At 40.6% G+C, this 20,292-nt stretch overlaps 1 protein-coding gene across 1 annotated transcript; it reads right to left on the reverse strand.

Annotated features, from left to right (window-relative positions):
• Positions 1-14,746: 14,746 nt before the first annotated feature.
• Positions 14,747-20,181, reverse strand: LOC110735916 (receptor-like cytosolic serine/threonine-protein kinase RBK2). Its single transcript, XM_021916091.1, has 9 exons — positions 20,153-20,181; positions 18,072-18,163; positions 17,619-17,972; positions 17,184-17,435; positions 16,940-17,094; positions 16,711-16,790; positions 16,504-16,639; positions 15,981-16,130; positions 14,747-15,374 (listed from the first exon to the last, which is right to left on the reverse strand). The coding sequence occupies exons 1-9, from the start codon at positions 20,179-20,181 to the stop codon at positions 15,198-15,200; spliced, it is 1,425 nt and encodes a 474-aa protein (XP_021771783.1). The 3' UTR covers positions 14,747-15,197.
• Between the last annotated feature and the right edge of the window lie 111 nt (positions 20,182-20,292).

Raw genomic sequence — 20,292 nt, forward strand, 5'->3', positions numbered from 1 at the left:
GATGACGTTGGTCATCACACCAATGACTGCATCAGTCTCATGCGGTACCTAGACCGCTTGGCTGAGCAAGGTGATCTTGACACTTATGTCAAAAAATCTACGGGGAACACTTCCTTAAAAAAGCAGTCGGCCAAAAAGAATCAACAGGCCGACAGTTCCGATACAGATGATGCAGTCGTCTACACCATTGCAGGCGGCTTCTCAGGAGGCGGCCCCACTATTAGGGGCAACAAAGATAATATAAGGCGGTTAGATGTAAAGAACGGCCGTCCAAATATACATTTCCTGAGATTGTCATCACTGAAGAGGATCTAGGAGGGGTAAGGGGGCCGCATGACGACCCTCTCGTTATTGAATGTAAAGTGGCCAACCAGAGAGTTGGCCGAATCCTCATAGATACCGGGAGCTCCTCAGATCTCATCAGCATCAAATGTCTGTCAAAACTGAAATATCAGACGGACTGCATACATCCGGCCTCCCACCCTTTAATAGGGTTTGGAGGAGGAGTCGTCCACCCACTGGGACGAGTAGATTTACCCATTCGCCTGGGCGAAAAAGGGGAAGGACGACACATGGTAGTCCGGTTCCTAGTAGTAGAGGAACTCTCGGCCTACAACATGATTCTGGGTCGACCAACCCTGAATAATTCCAAGGCTGTTATAATCCCGTCTCTTATGCTGCTTAAGTTTGAGAGGGATAATGGAACAGTCGGCTCCCTAAGGGGAGATCAGAGGATGGCCCGAGAGTGCTATCTCTCGGATGTCAAGCCCACTGTTATGGCCACTGGGTCAAGTGGAGAAAAAACAGACCTTGACAATGTCAAGGAGAGTGCGCCTGTTCAAGAAACAGGCGACAAAAAGAGAAAGGCGTCCCAGACAGAGTCCGCAAGAAAAGCAAGAAAATAGCAATCATTGGCAGAGGAGCGGCCGGATGAGTTCCGCCCTCAGCCGGCTGGTGAGCATGCGGACCTGATATTAGACGACTCACGTCCTGACCGAACAGTCAAAGTTGGGACGACTGCTATGAGAAACCTTGGTGACGACTTTCACAACCTGTTGAAAGAATACAAGGACATCTTTGCATTTGAAGTCCATGAAATGCCAGGCATTAGTCCTGATCTGGCAGTACATAAACTCGCTGTGGATCCGAAAAAGAAGCCGGTACGGCAAAAGAAGCGGAACCATGGTGAAGAAAGAGGTCAGGCGGCAGCCGCCGAAGTCAAAAAATTACTTGATGCAGGGTTCATTCGGCAATGTTACTTCCCAGACTGGGTTGCAAATGTGGTGCTTGTTAAAAAGCCGAATGGCACCTGGCGAATGTGTGTAGACTACACAGACTTGAACAAGGCGTGCCCCAAAGACAGTTACCCTCTGCCTAAAATTGATAACCTGGTCGACTCAACAGCGGGTCATGCCTTGATGAGTTTTATGGACGCCTATTCTGGTTTCCATCAAATTCCCTTATGGAAGAAAGATCAGGAGAAGACGGCCTTCGTCACTGATCAGGGGTTATACTGTTACACGGTCATGCCGTTTGGTCTTAAGAATGCCCCGGCTACCTTCCAACGAATGATAAACACAGTGTTCTTTGATCAGATTGGGAGAAACGTCGAGGCATATATTGATGATATGATTGTCAAGACTAAACTTCAGAAAGATCATCTGACGGACCTCCGAGAAACTTTCGCCACACTCAGGCGGCACCATGTCATGCTCAATCCCAAGAAATGTGTATTTGGAGTTGAGTCTGGGAAATTTCTCGGATTCCTTATCAATCAGAGAGGAATAGAGGCGAACCCTGAGAAGGTACAGGCGGTCATTGACATGCATTCGCCTCGTACCGTCCGAGAGGTTCAGAAGTTAACAGGTTGTCTGGCGGCCTTGGGGAGATTCCTAAGCCGACCAGGCGACAAATGCCTATACTTTTTCCAGGCAATTAAGAAAAAGGCAAGGTTTGAATGGGGGCCGGATGCTGAGGCCGCCTTCCAGAAATTAAAAGTTCACTTGCATTCCTTGCCGAGGCTGGTCAGCCCTTTGCCCAAAGAGGATCTCTACATGTACCTGGCCGTCTCAGATCATGCGTTAAGCGCTGTGCTCCTTGCTGAAAGGGACGGCTGTCAGCTCCCGGTCTACTTTGTCAGTCACGTACTGAAAAATGCCGAGTTGAGGTATCCCCTAGTGGAGAAATTTGGTCTTGCACTCTTCATGGCTGTTAAAAAATTGAAGCCCTACTTTTTGGCACATGCAGTCGTCGTGTATACCGACCAACCAATCAAGCGGCCCCTTACCATCATGGAGTCGTCAGGACGAATGATCAAATGGGCCATAGAAATACAGAGCCTCGAAGTTACTTTCGAGCCTAGAAAAGCAGTGAAGGGGCAAGCCTTTGCTGACTTTATTGTAGAGATGACTCGTCCTCCTGACTCTCTAGTTCCAGACCAAGTCTGGAAGGTATATGTGGACGGAAGCTCTACTTCAAATGGTTGTGGAGCAGGCGTCGTATGTCAATCTCCAGAGGGCGACAGGTTCGAGTATGCTCTACGCTTCAGTTTTCAGGCTTCAAACAATGAGGCAGAATATGAAGCTTTACTAGCCGGGATCCGCATGTGCAAGGCGGCAGGGGCAAGAAAAATAGACGCCTGTTCTGATTCACAATTGATAGTGAGTCAGTACAATGGCGAATACGAAGCAACCCATCCGGCCATGATCAAGTATTTACAGGCGGTCCGACAAGCAGTCGGCTCCCTTGAGGATTTCCATCTGATCCAAGTGCCGAGGTCAGAAAACAACCAAGCAGATGCACTGTCAAAATTAGCATCATCCGCCTCCTCCGATACTCCTCGAACTGTTTTTTGGGAAGTAATGGAGAAGAGAAGCATCGAGGAAAACCCTATTGGAATCCTAGACAGAAGCTCAACCTGGATGGATTCAATCAGGGCATATCTGACAAACGGTACACTGCCGGATGATCCTCAACAGGCGGCAGCACTGAAAAAACGAGCCTCCTGTTTTGAAATGATACAGGGAGAACTTCACAAGAGGGGGTACCTTCAACCCTTCTTAAAGTGTGTTACTCCTGAAAAGGGACGAGAGATACTAGATGATCTTCACTCTGGTTACTGTGCTTCACATATAGGTGGTAGGATGCTTGCTCAAAGGGCAAGGCGGCAGGGCTACTTTTGGCCTACTTTGGAAGCAGATGCAATGGAGATGGTGAAAAAATGTGACAAGTGCCAAAGGTTTGGCAAATTAATTCACCGTCCGGCTACTGACCTCACTACCATTCACAGCCCACTACCGTTTGCTAAGTGGGGCATGGACATTCTGGGTCCATATACGCCTGCTACAGGCGGCAGAAGGTATATACTTGTTGCCGTTGACTACTTCACGAAATGGGTAGAGGCGGAGGCTGTAAAGGGAATCAAGACGAAAGATGTAATTTCATTCATTTGGAAAAACGTCATCACTCGGTTCGGGGTTCCCATGTCTATGGTTTTTGATAATGGTCCCCAATTTGAGACGCTTGTTCTCAAAAGCTGGTTGGGAGACCAAGGAATTGCACACTACTTTGCATCTGTCGGCCGTCCACAAGCAAACGGCCAGGTAGAAGCCTTTAATAAAATCATCTCAGACGGTCTCAAGAAAAAGATTGAACGAGCAGGCGGCCTATGGGCGGATGAATTACTGCATGTTCTCTGGGCCATTAGGACGACTGAAAAAGGGGCGACTGGAGAAACTCCATTCCTCCTAACTTATGGTGCAGAAGCTGTTCTTCCAATAGAACACTACGAGCCGACTCTTCGAGTAATGCTGTATGACGAAGAGGCAAACTGGGAAGCCATGCGCCTGGCATTAGACTCACTTCCTGAAAAGAGGGGCAATGCTGTTTTGCGCCATGAGATCTATCGCCTGAGAATGACTAGATCATACAACAAAAAAGTACACAGGCGTCCACTCAAAGTAGGGGACCTTGTACTTAGAAAAATGGAAGCAGTTGGTAGGGCTAATGAGTCTGGCAAACTAACTCCCAACTGGGAAGGACCCTATCGAATCTATGAGGAAGTCAGGGACGGTACCTACCGTCTGGAAACACCAGACGGACAACCGTTGCCTCGAACTTGGAATGTAGATAACCTTAAAAAATATTTCTTCTGAAAGATGTAAAGTAAAGAGCTACTTAATAAAGTTTGCACTTACTATTCAATTTTTGTATTACGAGGGGCATGCCGTCTGTACCTTTACAGTCGGCTACTCTCCATTGAGTTTTTTCACTCTATCTTCAGAGGGCCATGCCGTCTGTACCTTTACAGTCGGCTACTCTCCATTTGAGTTTTTCACTCAATCTTCAGAGGGGCATGCCGTCTGTTCCTTTACAGTCGGCTACTCTCCATTGAGTATTTTACTCACAATACTTAGCTAAAAAGATTAGGGCCTGGCCGACCCTGTGCCTAACAGGCGGCTACCCTTCTTTTACTTAGCACCTACGTTCACCAAGAACTTACCAAGGCCACCGGCCGAATGATCAGACCAGGCGCCAAGCCACCTGATCAAATCTACAAAACTAATACGACCTGTCCCAACATCATAGCAGGCGTCCGACGGCATCCCTCCGGATGAAATTCGTCGCAGAGAGCAGCTCCCTTTTGGGTGGAACATTGTTCTATAAACTAATTACACGGCACCTATACGACTGTCCCCAAGGGTAACCACGTAGCCGTTTTTGAGACAAGGATAACTCTATCACTAACCAAACCAGTGGTAGCAGTTGACATCTGAGTCAGATGACCGCCTGTATTACTTGGGATAAATGCAGGGGGTACCTATTAAGTTAATAGCCAACAAACATTGGCGAATCAAGGGGTCTAGCCGGCCTACGCCGCCTGGTACCTCTACTACTCAATCTAGATTGTGACGAAGACTAAGTAACTCCTATGTTAACTTAATAGTCACTCAAACTTAGTATGGAGCCTAAAAGGTATGAGTCGTCCACCTGTTTTTAATAAACAGGGGCTCTCAACCACTACTCTTGCTAGGTTAACAAATTACGAGTTAAAAGCCAACATTGGCAATAAAGGGAAACAACCGGCACCCGCCGCTTGTTATCCTACTTAATTCCTTGGCGACTAGGTAATACTATTTACTTGGTCAGACCAATTGAATAAATAGTTCGAATACCGATTGAATAAATGGCCGACTGATCGTCTATCCTGGAAACAGACAACCAGTCGTCCAGGGGCATAGGCGGCGTACTTACTATTTGTACCTGTCTTAACGTTCGGCCATACACAACAGTCGGTCTAGTGAACAAAGGGATATTAGATATGGAATACTTAGACAAATTTAAATCAAAACAAAAATTTGATTAAAAATAAGCCGGTCATTAAAGACCAGCAGAATATTCAAAACCCCGGCCCCCTGGCCGGGTAATTACAAAGCAAACGGCACGCAGGCCGTGGAAAAAATACTTAAAGCTTAAGAAGGGGCAGTTCAGTATTAGCAGCTGCCGCCTGGTCAGCACTCTTCTTGCTGGACTCGGCTTTAGCTGCACCCTCTTTTGATGCCTTACCCCCAAGTGGCACAAGCGCCACAACCGGCTCTTCCTCCTCCTCCAACGTACCTTCCAATGCCTCTTCTTCAGCAGCCGCCAGGATCTGTTGATTATATGTTTCCGAACACTGGCGGTACGTTCTTTCCCATGAGGCAAAGTCGGCACTGGGGAACAGTCGGCCCCAGGTCATGCGCTGGATTTGAGCGGAGTCTTCCACCATCTCCCGGACGAGCTCTTTCTTCTCTTGCTCGGCCTTTTCCGTGAGCTCTTGGGTAAGACTCTTCTCTTGGCTCACCAGGCGTTCTTTTACGTTGGCCAAAGATTTCTCCATGGCTTCGTAAGAGTGCATTTTTTGGCGAAGAGGTTTCAGCTCGGCCTTAAGATTTGTGACGGTCGCCTCCAGCTCGTCAACCTTCTTTTGGGCCGCCTCTAACTGAGCCCGAACAGCGGCGGTAGCCTGCGCCTGATAATAAAGAAGATCAATGGTCAGTACTTCATTTTGGGCAATTTGAAACATTGCCTTATCACAGTTGGAGGCGGCCATAGCTTTTGCGGCCTTTACCTCTTTGTTTTTTCCGATCAATCGGCTTGCGAAGGCTGTTGACTCGGAGCAGGGCCTAAGTACAAAAAAAAAAAAAAAAAAAAAAAAAAAAACAGGCGTCCTGGAACTCAAATACTCAAAAATATGCTAAGTATACCTCAGCAAGGACCCCTGAAATCCCATCAAGGTCAAGGGTGTCGGCACCCCTGACCGCCTCCCTTTCAGATGGAGGAACTACTTTGACCATGGACTTGGCTACCTCTACCAAGTCAAGCCCCTGAGGGCCGGCTGCATCAAGCGTAAAAAAAGCAAGTTAGACCTAGTCAAGAAGGAAGCAAGTGTATAAGTTTTTACAAGTAATTGTCCATACTTCTAGGCGGCCCCGCCGGGGTTTTAGAAGAAGTGGCCGGCTGCTTCTTAGCCGCCACTGTTTTCCTGGAAGACCCAGGAGAGCTTGCAACAGTCGTCCTCCGGGCGTTGGGATCCGGCTGTTGCGAGGAAGAAGCCCTTGGAGTGCCAGACTGAAAACAAAAAGAGTTAGTATATGCATAAGACAACTAAAAGAGGAAGAGTTTTCGAAGCCTACCAAGGGTGCCCCCTTGTTGGGGGAGTCGGCATAAGACTGTTGCATGAGCGAGGCCCGCAACATGGCCGCCGCAGTCTTGGATGCTGTTATTTTACTCATGGCGTCAGCTGCAAAAAATAAACAGCAAAGTTAGTAAAGATCCCAAGTAAACAAGGCGTGAAAAAAAAAAAAAAAAAACAGAGTATTTGTCAGGCCGGCTACCTCTAGAGCACCGACTGCTGAGGCCACAGGCGGCCAAAAAGTACTCGTCATAGAGCCACTTGAAGCTCGGGACGCAGTTTAGGGGTACTTGCTCTCGTACCCCTGAAGTAGGGTTCACCCTAGTCTCTACTTTGAAGAGTCCTTTGTCTAGGATCTCTCTTTTAGCCTTTGGGGGAACAGGCGGCATGCTGCGGCCGCCTGCGAGAAGAGGCGGATCCCTATTCCACCTGTTAAAACGTTGGTTCAGCTCCGTGTCTGAACCCTCAATGATAAGGAAGGTGTTCCGCCAATCCTTCCATTTGTTCGCCTTACCTCTCGTCATGAGGTAACCCCTATGGCTTGTTAATTGATACCAGCCGGTACCTCCCGACTTAGGGGTCCGGCTGAGATAGTTCATGTGGGCGAAAGCCTCAAAGCTTGGCTCCACCCCGTACATTTCGCACCCGGCCACATAGCCGAGTACGTTTACCCAAGAGTTGGGGGCTAACTGCCATAACCCCAAATCATACCCATCTAAAATCCGCTGAACAGCCGGATGTAATGGGAAGCGCAGTCCAGCTTTGATGGCCGCCACATAGCAGCCAAAGCAGCCGTCATCATAGCTGGTACCAGCCGGCCAGACGACAGTGTCTTCTGGATCCGGCACGAACAGTAAAAATTCCGGGCCCATTCTGTGGTTAGCAATAAAGCTCGCCACGTTGTCTTGCATGGTTGCGATCCGGCCCCGGGGTACCATGCAGTAGTAGGGGGCGTTTTCCTCTCTGTAAGAGGCGGACGGCTCCGCCCAATTGTCCCCCTTCTCAACTGCATGAGAAAGTCTCGCCTCTTGTAGGCGGCTATGTCTTTCTTCTGAGCCTGGAGAACTGTGGCCAGAAGAGCTGGACTCGGACTCGTCCTCTGACGAGTCCGAAGAGGACGACTCCTCCCCTCTCCCAGAGGGGCCCGCCTCCTCTCCCTTAGAAGGAGCAGGAGGAAAATTAGACATGTCAACGGTAAGATGGGAAGGGACCACCTTGGCCCCTCTCTCAGAACTGTCGGCTTGGCAGCCGCCTCGTTTCAATTCTACATCTGGCGCCTGGTCAGATGTTTCACTAAGGAGCACCCTTTGGGAGGAGCCGTCTGAGTTTGATATCATAGCAGTCTTTTTTGTTCTGGCCATCACGTTCTGCATAGACACAGATACAGTCGGACTTTGTATAAAGGGCAAAGATGGGTCCAGAAAAGGGCAGGCGGCACTCCTAGTCCTAGATTCAGCCGTCCCCGGTGACCGGCTGATCACTAACTTAGGTCGTGTCGTGTGCTTCCGTGGTGCCATTTCAAAAAATAAAAAGAAAATTAAGAGTAAGAGAACTGAGTTACCTGAACGAGTGACGGTTGATGAAGTTCTGGAAGTCCGGTGCAGTCGGCTTGTCAGAACAGGCGGTAGGCAGAAAAGGTCCGAAATGTCAGAGCAAGTTCAGGGGTCCGAATGTTCTCGCAAAGTTCTCAAATATGAAAATGACCGAAGTCAGCACTTCCTTATATAGGCAAGGTGAGAAGGCGAAAGGTCGCTTCCAAATTCAAAATTTGGGCGGGAAAATCTCTCGGCCGTTTGCAAGGTGACACCTGTAGCAGGCCGTCGCCTGTCACCGTGCGACATCTGTCACAGGCGACACGTGACCAGTCACGTGCCACCTGTGAGGGGCAAATGATTAGGGGATTTTTATCCACCAATCACCGTCTGACAAGTGGACCAACCAGGTTCCGCCACGTGTCCTTCACGAAGGCCAATAGGAGCCTGCCACGTGTCAATCACAGATACGTCCTCTACGGACCAATTGAGACACACCACGTGTCCACCCATGCCAAATGGGAAAACCGGCCAACAAGGCCCAATCCTGTCTAGAGGCCCGGTCAGCCCTAGGTTTACCCTAAACCTAGAGAGTGGCACGCTTCTCAAGGCTATAAATACTTAATTAATCCTCATTAATTAAGCAATCCAGAGATCAAGAAATCAAGAGAAGAACAGAAACATTACGGAACACTAATAACCGGCTAATCTCGCTAACGACGCAGATTACCAACATTAAACACTCTCACCTAGAGAGATCTTATTACTTTAATTTCCGTATTAATTACTCCTTAATCAGGTACTAACTTGACCGTTGGAGGCGGAGCTCTCAGGAGTCTCCGTTATTTTGCAGGTACAGGCGTCCGGTTCCAGTCTCGGAATTGTAACTCTCCCGCAGGACATCAGAAAACCCCGAAACACATAATATTTAAAAAGTAAACGAAATTTTTCAAAAGCTACCCGCTACCTCTACCACTAACCGCTACATGAAACGCTACCTTACTAAACACACGTATTTTTTTCTACTAGTATTTTGACTTGGTCCAAACGCTAACTGCAATCTAAAACGCTACCAACCAAACAGGGCCTAATAGTAGCTAGTTTTTGTTTTATGCTTATAATAAATCCCCATTCTCTCTATTAGAGAGTTATTCTACCGAATTTTTAGGTCATATCTACCCATATATTCGATTTTTTGTTTCTCCATGTGAGGGTTTGGGGCTTTTTTTTTAATCTTGCGGGAAAAAATGATTTTTTTTTAATGAGGATTTGTGTAATATCACGACAAAGGTCAATTCTACATCTACGATCCGATCCATTGCATAATTTTGTTTGATTTCAAAACTACAATAGATTGAAAGACCCCTTGTGGAAGGTTGTATACAAACGAAAAGAGGGTATTCATTAATGTCAGATCTCATCTCCAACGATAGTGGTTTTGCCCAATTAGAATACTACGCATTTGATCCAATTATATTGTATTTGCTAGTTTTAATCTTTATTGTAAATGTCGTCGTATGACTTTTCTATCAATGAATATATATATATATATATATATATATATATATATATATATATATATATATATAAATTAAAAAAAAAAAACCCTTATTAGCCCTGACCCTTATCTTATCTTAATATATGTGAACTCAATCTTTATTAGACTGTATTGATAACACCTATTAGAATTTAATTGACCCATGTCTTATCTTATTAAAAGTTATTAAAAATTATAATAAGTGAAATAAGGTGAACAGAATAGAATCTTAATAGTGTTATCACCTTTCATATGTTTTTTTGGTGCACACGAGGGGCAAGTCCCAAAAGAACAAGAAAGCTAAACAAACTACGAAAGAAAACGGAAGACAAATAGAACAGAAAATAAAACTAAGCTACCTTTCATATGATGAAGGTTAATGAGAAGTTTTTGGGACAATGATGGACATTTAGATCTAAAGAGCATCCATAATATTAATAAGGACCTCCATGTTATTGATAAAGAACATGATACTATCATATAATGAACAATACATTAATTAACCATTAAACAATGAATATTATGTGACTATAGAAGTACATTAAACTTATCATCAAAGAACATGGACATTTAAAATAATTTATTAAAAGATTCAAAAAATATCATTATATGATATAATAATGTACATATGGAAATAACATAAAGTTAATAAATAATTGTATATTATAAACAAATATAATGTACATTATCTTTTCTGATAAAGAACGTTGTACGCATGGACACCAGACCAAATTAATAAAAATGAATATAACAAATATTAATAATGAACATGATATTACTATGAAATGAACAATATTTAAACCAACTTGCTCCCTCTGTCATAATACATGACACAGTCAAATATTGCACACATGCCAATGCACTAATTTGACTTTATTTTTATATAATTAAATATTAATGAAAATTACTTTAAAAATTATATTATGAAACTTTATATTAATATCTATCTAACAACATATTTTATGATAAAATATATTTTTATTATCTTAGTAAAAAATTATGGTCAAATCTAATGCATGAATAGTAAAAAAAAATAAAAAAATCCAACGTCTCATGTATTATGGGACGGAGGGAGTATCTTTTATGAGTCATCAAAAGAGAGGAGAAAAGATAAGCGAACTCTCACCCCAAAAAGCTGCTAGTAAAATTTAACGAGATGACATTAGAAGGTAAGCCTTGCATAGAATTTTTTAGTTGAACGATAATGACAAGAGAGAAAAGTGATGGAATCATGTGTAGTGATTATAAAAGTATAAATATTTAAATTTTAGACTATAAGCAAGAATTAAATATGAAGTACAAAGTATTTTATATAACTACTCATAATATAGAGTAAAAGTCAAACTGTTGTTAGAATATAAAAACGAAGAAAGTAAATAAAATAATATACCAACATAGACGAGTTAGCGAAACATGGGGAAAATGGGCTCGTAGCAAGGAAGACGAAGTCCCAGCAGGGCCAGCACCACAAATAAAAACAAAAAGAGAAATACGTCACGGTAGGATATTAGGGAATGAGAATATCTTAAACAAATAAAATTAAAGATGCTCAAGCAAACAACATCACATACAAGTTTGTAAACCAAATTACTTACTACTCGTAGTTACTACCCCTTCTTCAATCTTCATTGACGTGTACCAACTTCCAACTAATTAATCTTTACGATTTTATTTTTATTTATACCATATCATATGGCATATGCCATGGTCCATTTGCCTAGTTCAATAATTACTCATTTTTTCTTCGAAAATTTATCATCTATGAGACTATGAGTACTATTTTGCTTCATTTATTGCAAAATATTTTTAGGTATTGTTTGTCAATTAGGGGATAGCATGCATAAGAGGTGAACATGAATGAACTATTTGATTAGTTTGTCCGTTTACATTACCTAATTTCTTCCTTGAAGTACGTGCTGTGAAAGTGAATTGTAATTAAAAAAAATAAAACAGAGAAAGTATATTGCTTCATTTATTGCAAAATATTTCTAGATATTGTTTGTCAATTAAGGGATATCAAAATTAGCATTAAAGTTATGATCGTATGGTATATTATAGCTCTATTTTAGTATGGATTAAGACCCTATTTTTTTGAGTTGAATTAGAATGAACTGAACTAAACTGAAATGAGCTAAGCCGAATAATAATAATAATAATAATAATAATAATAATAATAATAATAATAATAATAATAAATTGAGCTTGACAGAATTGGAACATGTCCAAAGAACAAAGGCCTAAGTAGTTGTGCATTGTGTCTTTTGGTTTTGAACAAGTTTGGGATAATCATAGTCCCTGTGAGGCCTCCCCATATGTATTGATGGATAATCTATTAATATAAGGCACGCCATTCGTTTCTTTCAAAAAAAAAAAAAAGTAGTAAATTTTCTACTCCCTCCGTTAAATTTTTATTTGCAACTTTTGCCATTTTAGTCCGCTAACCATTATGTGCAACTTTCTATTTTATTTCTATTTTTAGTACACAAAAACCCTGAAAATTACAAATTTACCCTTAATTAAAAATTCTGATTTTAATAATTTTACTAGTGGGTGGGCCAACTTTCTCTTTCCAAACACTTTAATCACTTTCATTTGCTAGTGGGTGGGCCAACTTTCTCTCTCCAAACACTTTAATTACTTTCATTTACTCCCACTAATGTTTGCCCCTTAAATTTTGCCTCGTGAACCGCAAAACCCCCCAAAGTTGCAAATAAAAATTAACGGAGGGAGTATTTAATTTGTGCATTGCACAAGTTTTTCAGTAATTTGTTACCATGAGAATTAGATGTTTTTAACTATTTACCATTTAATTAAATGTTTAAATTTCAAATAAGTTGTTAGACCATGTTTTGTTTACTTTATTTTATTGATTCAAGAAAAACAAGTTTAGATATATATGGGTGAATACATTCAAATAAGTTATAATAAAGATCAACAAGGAGTGTCTCATACTTATATCATTATATGGCTATATTAGTACATTATATTTTGTGAATAAAAAACCCCTTAATTCACAGTTTAATTAAGGAAAAATTGTCCGGAATAATCCCACCTTTGGGGCGTCCGCTAAAAATAATCCCACCTTTAACCCCAATCTGCTCCTAATGGTCCCAAATGACCGGTTACCTGTTAAAAAGGATTTTATTTGTTTTTTCTTTTTTTTTGTTTTTTGAGTTTAAAGTACACATGTCACCGTACAATTTGTCTAAAATTTTAAAGTCAGCCAGGCACCCCTTACCAGCCCTAGCCACCGCAATACTTGATCGCCGAAATTGCAGCAACCATCAGATTGGAGCTTGCGTCGTCGCTATTGTAGGTGGTTTGGGCAGCAGAAATTGAGGCAAGGGAGAGTGACAGAGGCCGAACGACTGTGGGTGGTCTAAGTGACCGAAATCGAGGCTGAACGCCTATAGGTGGTCTGGGCGGCTGAAATCGAGGCAAAGGGAGGGGCCGGGATCGGGACGGAGATGACGAGATGATTTTATGGGCCGGAAAAGGGACAAGGGAAGAGGAGAGGGCCGAAAACGTGGCGGGGTAATGAGGTAGGGATCGGGACGGGGAAAGGTTTCAAAGGTGTTTGGTGGTTTAGGGAGAGGGATACGGCGGTCGGCGCGTTCAAGGGGAGGGGTATGACGGTCGGAGCAGCACGACACGTCGCTCCAATCCGGCGCTGAGGGACCGGCAGGCGTTTGGGCTGGTGGGAGTGGGCTGTCGTGATAGGTGGTTAGGCTAGTGGGGGGTGATTTTTTATTTATTTTTCGAAGGTGTTTGGTGGTTTAAAGGAGGGGGTTCAGGCGCGCCGCCGTCGCCGGCGCTGGGGTTGGGGGTCTGGGTGACTGGAGCTGGTGAGAGTGGGGGTCAGGGGCGGTAGGGAAGACTTGGGCTGGTGGTGGTTTTTAAATAATTAATTTTATTTATTTTTTCTTTTAAAATTTTTTTAACTTTTTTTAAATTTATTTTATTTTATTTATATTGTTTTGACAAATCACAGGCCGACACGTGTCACATGACCGGTTGGGACCATTTTGAGCGGATCGATATCAAAGGTGGGATTATTTAAAAATAACTCAAAGTTGAGATTATTTTTAACAGACGCCCCAAAAATGGGATTATTCCGGACAATTTTTCCTTTAATTAATTTTCCATTTAGCGTAACTCTTTTCATAATTAAACTTTCAAAAGAAGAAAAAAATCAAGGTAATATGCCCCACAAGATAATGACATGAATCACTTGAATTACCCTAAGCTAATTACATCCAAGTATCCAACATGACAATTTGTACTTTATTCCTAAATTTGGGATGATGATTACGCCTAATAATCCTTGGGCCTAAAATGGGTCCCAATCTCAATTAACAGGCTTCAATTTCAGGCCGAAAAATCAAAATTATGGCTATTAATATATGGACTCTATTTTACATGTCACAAACTAACAAACGAACTATTCGGCTTCACAGTTTTTATTTCTTCTGGCAATACTACAAAAGTTGCGTCCCTTTAGAAGCCAACCACAACTCTCAGATTGCATTTATGTGATTCTGAAGAATAATTTGTGTAATTAATGCCAAGGGGAACTAGGGAAGCATATGCTGATGAATTTTACATGTTTCCTAAGGAGGGGGAAAACTTGTGATCGAGACCGGGTATCCATAATTTTCGCATTATATGTCAATATACTTTGTATACGTAGTATTTCTACATGGGAGGAAGGGAGGAATATTAATTTGGGGTTGTTAAATAACACCCAACATAGCTCAAATCGCCCTACATAATTCCCGACTATGTCCTTATTTTTGTCTTTATCTCTCCCGTAACTACAAATATGAAATGTACGAGTTATGAAAATAAGATAATTGTTTCATACTCCGTAACATTTGTTTGGAGGAAACATCTCTCCGGTTTACATTGCTTAGTCTTATGGAATGATTACCACGACAGAAAAATTAAAATTTTACATTGCTATAAATCTATAATTAGGTAAAACGCTATTAACTGTATAAATATACTCTACAAGTCTGCATCAGAATTCAGACATGATGTAAAGTTTAAGCATATCAGAAACTTCACAAGTATTTTATGATTACCTAAATAGGAAAATAATGATAACTAAAGAGAAAGGAGGTAGTTATTATTTGGGAGCAGAATTTGAATTTTTAATAAGAATTTGTATTCATGCTCTCTTCACAATTCTCTGATATATACACTTTCAGTTTCAGTAACTGAGGTGAACATGAACAACAGAACAATACACAACAACGATCAAGGAAAAAAAAAATGAAAAAAAGGGATAGAAATCATTAAGATTTCCTATAATATCGAGCCATCATTTCCCAATTTAACTAAAATTTGATGGCTGAGTAATGAGTACATACTTCCTGGATTCTGAACCTCCAACCAAACTTTTTTTAGTTCAATTATTACAAGTTATGGTACCTGATCATCACTCCGGTTTTTGTCATTCTATGGAAGCAAAGGCAACCTGTCTATGGCGTTGCAGGGTATTAAGTTTCTTCGTTGAGTTGTATTCTTTGGCATCCAAGAGCTCTTCTGAATATGTTCTACGCAGAGTCTGTGTTTGGGTACCTATCGATTTCTTGGGATAGTAATTGTCCCCTTTAAGCAGAATAGCAACCTGATATGAACAAAGAAATTAGAAAAGCCAATGAAAAAATAACTAGAGAAGGATATGAATTGTCTAAATAAGGACATTCTGCATGACCCAATTCACAATCGCAATGCACATACCATGGAATTAAGTTCAACTTTAGATTCATTATAATCACAAGAACATAAATGGTAAAATTTGCTAATCTTGCCATGTTGAATGCTGTTAGGATATAAACATAGTAACAAGATGGGAGGAGTTAGGGTGCCCCCATAATCTTGCCATACATGGTAAAATTTGCTAATCTAGCCATGCTTAATTTGATTACTTAAATCATCACCGAAAGAAATTAGGGTGCCCCAATATTAATCAGACAATTCTTCAGTCAGAACAAACTTAGATGAATCAAGCAAATTTCACAACAGCAGTCATCGCAAGGAAATCTGCTTCGTATGTCACAATCACAATTCACAACAGCTAGTACATTGTGAAATAAATCATAATAGTCATCCAATAGAGCAGGCAGTGAGAAATAGAAGAGCTAATCTAAACAACCATCAGGTCCTTGTATTCTCTTATGGAAGACAAACCAATCATGTGGCCAAACCAGACAATTAATAAAATTTTACGTGCCTGATTCATTCGGGGCCGTAACACTGGAGATTGTTGTGTACATAAGGCAGCAGTCAAGACCATACAATCCAACTCCTCTTTATCATAATCTACACCAAGCATAGGATCAACAAGCATCTTCAGGTCATGCTCATCGAGCAAAGGTTTTGCCTGAGCAGAAAGAGTAATAATATCCAAAGTTATAGTGTACACTCTATCATTACAGTTTCAAAATAATGGATGCATTTTCCTGTTTAAGCTGTTTCAAAAAATGGTTACACTTTACCTTTACATTTTAAGACATGTGACCCACATTATTACATTAATTTCCATACCCTTTATATACATACCATTACACGTGCATCCACTACTATTTTTTTTTTACTAAATTCCACTTTTTTCATTTTTTCTCTCTTACTTTCCCTTCATTTCTTCAGACTTGATGAATGGTAAAGTGTAACCATTAATTTGAAATAGAGGGAGTATAAGGTACAGTATGAACTATGAAGCATTGGACAAAGAGGTGGTAAAAGTAGAAACAAACCCATAGCATAATGCTTTGACTTTCACTATTGAAAGCTCTCCGCCCCGTGATAAGCTCCAAAAGCAGCACCCCAAATGAATAGACATCAGTTTTCTCATCCACTATCCCATGCATGAAGTATTCAGGAGCAAAATAACTGCCATCAAAGAGAGTAAATATTGGACGAGGAAAATGGACATTGTCAACTGGGATCTTGAACTCACATACCCAAAAGTGCCTTCGAATTTGGATATGTTATGATGAGTCCATTGTCTTGGCAACCATTTAGCAAGTCCAAAATCACATATCTGGATAGAAGCATATAAGACAAATTATCAATTTATTATACCGGCATAAACAAGGAGACGATTATTCATTTATCTCAAACAGCGGCATATTTGATAATGAGAGATGATTATGGCAACCAATCATCTCAGATTTGGAGTCCACAAAATACCTGAGCCTCATAGTTCTCTGTAAGCAATATATTATCAGCTTTGATGTCTCTGTGAATAATTCGCCTTTGACAGCCCTCATGAAGATACAAAAGACCATCAGCTGTCCCCAAAGCAATTTTATACCTTAATCTCCATTCTAAGATTTCCCTTGAACCTGCTAGAGCAGGAAAGGAAATTATATAGGAGAAATCTTTATAAAGATCTTTGACCATTGTGTTTTAAGAATAGGAAATTCTCACAAACCATGAAGAAGAGACCCCAGGCTCCCGAGTGAAGACAATTGTAAAACAATGTAAAGTCCCCGTTCTACTCCATAGCCAATTAACTTGGCTGTATTAGGATGATCCACATGGGCTATGATACCAAGCTCGGAAAGAAAGCTAGTAATCCTTTCTTCATGTGTTAATGTGGTTAAGCGTTTGACGGCAACCAGCTGTCCTCCTTTTAAACATCCCTTGTAAACTTCTGCAAAGCCACCTTTTCCAATCAAATTATCTGCATGGTCATGGCAAAACATGTGAAAGTATAAGTATATAACAAGCACATAACTTCTCGAAGTTTTAATCAAGTACTTCAAGTTCCTTGTATTATAATTTATTTATTTATTTATTTTTTTTTTTTTTTTTGAGGGATGTATAATCATTTTTAATGATTATAAGTGTTAAATAAGGCAAAGACCTTGGCTGAAGTTGTCAGTTGCCTTTTGAAGTTCAGAGAATGAGAAGACCATCCAAGAAGCCTTCATCTTGTACATATCAGCGTTTACATTTGGGACTGGCTCATCGTCTCCACCTTTTCCCACTATATTGCGTATCTTTCTTACAGAAGCTTTACTTGATAAGTGTTTGGTTGATTTTTTTCTCCATGTTTTAAAAAGGGATTTCCATCGAAATTGAGGTTTGGAAGGTAAACAGATAGCTGGAGCCTTTGTTGGTGAATCTCCTTCAGAATCCAATTTATTTTTACCCGTTTCCCGTTCTCCTCTGGGCAAATCACCATCATTTAGGTCCTGTATATCTAAGGGTCTCAAAGCTGTATTTAAATGCCAATCACATCACAACAGGATATTACATATGATACCAGGAAATAAATATATGTTATGAATTTATGCGGGAAAGAGATTGATGCTACCTTGACCAGAAGGTATAAACAAGGAATTTAAAGTCCTGCTTCTTACAAGAGGCTTCACTGCTGGCACTTTCTTAGCAACCTTGCTAACCAAGCTAAAAGTGTGGAAAACAAAGAGAGACATCAATTTAGAGAAAGGTTAGAAAAGAAATTCCTAGACATAGATCAAGAACAAAAACAGAAACAATAATTCCAATTGACAAAACAGCACAAACATAAAATCCAGTAGCACAAACCAAATATTTAGGAAAAATATCAAAGTCTGTGTACTGTGTATACATGGACTCTGAGAAAAATATCAAATGTCTTCGAAGGTCAGGCAAAGTTAGGGGCTAGTTTCAAAAGAAGTTGAAAACTTAATGTACAAAAGCCAAATTTTACATTCACGTCAACTCATATCACACAAAGACTTAAATGGAAAACACAGTCACAAAAGTTTATGAGTGAAATCATTTTTAAAAGACAAAGGTAAAATAAAAAAAATAAAAAAAAAAGCGACACAAGATTTATGGAATTGTAAGCAATTAAAAACCAAGCTCAATAGAAGAATGTGCAATACGACTCACGCAGTGAAACAAACAGTTGAACCCTAATGGGCCTATTTTTAAGGTCAAAGACTCAAGTATGTGAAGGGGAGAAGTGGGAGAGGTCCTAATTTCACCTTTTCAATTGTGTTAGTAGAAGTCTTTAAACAAGTCATGTTAATTGACATAATCAAACAAATTAATCTAGAGGCTGACCCACCGGCACATGATTATGGATACAACACAACTATTCTGCCAAAGTAATAGATTTAAAAGAGATGTAATGACAAATTGCAGCCAGAAAGAGGGGTAAGAAGAAAATAAAAGGCCATCTGCGAATTACATCCAGTAATCATAATATATATTAGGAATATAATCTGAATTTTACTATTCTTGTCCCCTGAGAATAAAATCATTCAGCAAATGTTCACCTAAAAAAGATTATAATAGTAATCCATGAATCGATGGCCTTTGCTCTCAAAGAACCAAAGTAGGTACAGAAGTACTCATGTAGAGCATCTGTAACTTATTTTCAATTCTCAGCCAAATATAAATCTTGTTTGTAAACAAAAGGCAAAAGACCGGATTGTACCAAATAGATAACCTGATTAGATTGTGCTCTATCATATATCAAGAGGTACCAACATCATTAACCTTCCTCACCTGATAAAATGTATCAAGTCATACATTGTACACAGGAGCAAAGAAGAAAAATAGCAATGCAAAAATAAACTAACACACACAAGCTCAAAGTAATCAAAACCTTATTAGGCCCCAAGAACTAAGGACAACACAGTGAGGTGGACCGAGGATTTTATCACCCCCATCCCGTCTCAACCTAGTCTAGAGTACAACTAAGCTCGCCTTACACAAAACACAGTTAGTGATTCTATTACCCCCATCCTGTCTCATCCATGTCTAGAACACAGCTAGACTAGCCTTACACATAACACATTGTCGCCAATTTATTACTTCCATCCTGTATTCCAGTCTCAAGCAACCATGTCTAGACTATAACTAAGCTAGCCTTACACAAAACACACAATGACACAATCGCCAATTTTATCACTCCATCCTGTCTCAAACTTGTCTAGAGTACAACTAAGCTAGCCTTACACTAAACATACTGTCGCCAAGTATAAGAGTTTGAGGCAACAAGGGTTCGACACAATGTAACCACCCCGGGATGCTATCTCACTGAAGACATTAACTAGTACAATCCAACAAAGCATCAGGACATGAGGACAACCATATCTACTTTCTTAAACAACCTACATTTACAGAAATCCAGAAAAAATTCATTAAATCTTCTTCAGTGCATGTCATTGGTACCTCTTATACAAATTCATGAATGTACATAAACATACATCATCTTTACTCAAACCATGTTAAAAAGCCAACCTAAAAAATATCCAATTTTCAGAATCTTATAAATATGCATGATAATCACAAAAATCTGCAAAATTTAAAACCTAAAATTCAGCAAAAACCCATCAACAAAATTTGCAAAAAAAAAAAAAATCAAATTTAGGACCAAATAAGTTGGAAAAAAAATCATACCCAACATTTGCATCTTCAGAATCATCCATAGATAGAAGAAAGAAAACAGAAAATTGGCAGAGACAAATTTATTTGCGAAATTTAATGGGGTTGTTTTCTATTGTAGGTTGTTGAAAAAACCCATATATTTGACGCATTTG

The sequence above is a fragment of the Chenopodium quinoa genome, unplaced genomic scaffold, assembly GCF_001683475.1.
Source record: "Chenopodium quinoa cultivar QQ74 unplaced genomic scaffold, ASM168347v1, whole genome shotgun sequence".
Lineage (NCBI taxonomy): Eukaryota > Viridiplantae > Streptophyta > Magnoliopsida > Caryophyllales > Amaranthaceae > Chenopodium > Chenopodium quinoa.

What these genes read in the sequence shown, in the direction of transcription:
- LOC110735916 (XM_021916091.1), bottom strand. Translation starts at nt 20,181, where the DNA reads ATGGATGATTCTGAAGATGCAAATGTTGG. An exon ending in TCTGAAGATGCAAATGTTGG is followed by an intron (nt 18,164 to 20,152) that starts GTATGATTTTTT and finishes CCACACTTTTAG; the next exon opens with CTTGGTTAGCAAGGTTGCTA. An exon ending in TACGGCCCCGAATGAATCAG is followed by an intron (nt 15,375 to 15,980) that starts GCACGTAAAATT and finishes TGTTCATATCAG; the next exon opens with GTTGCTATTCTGCTTAAAGG.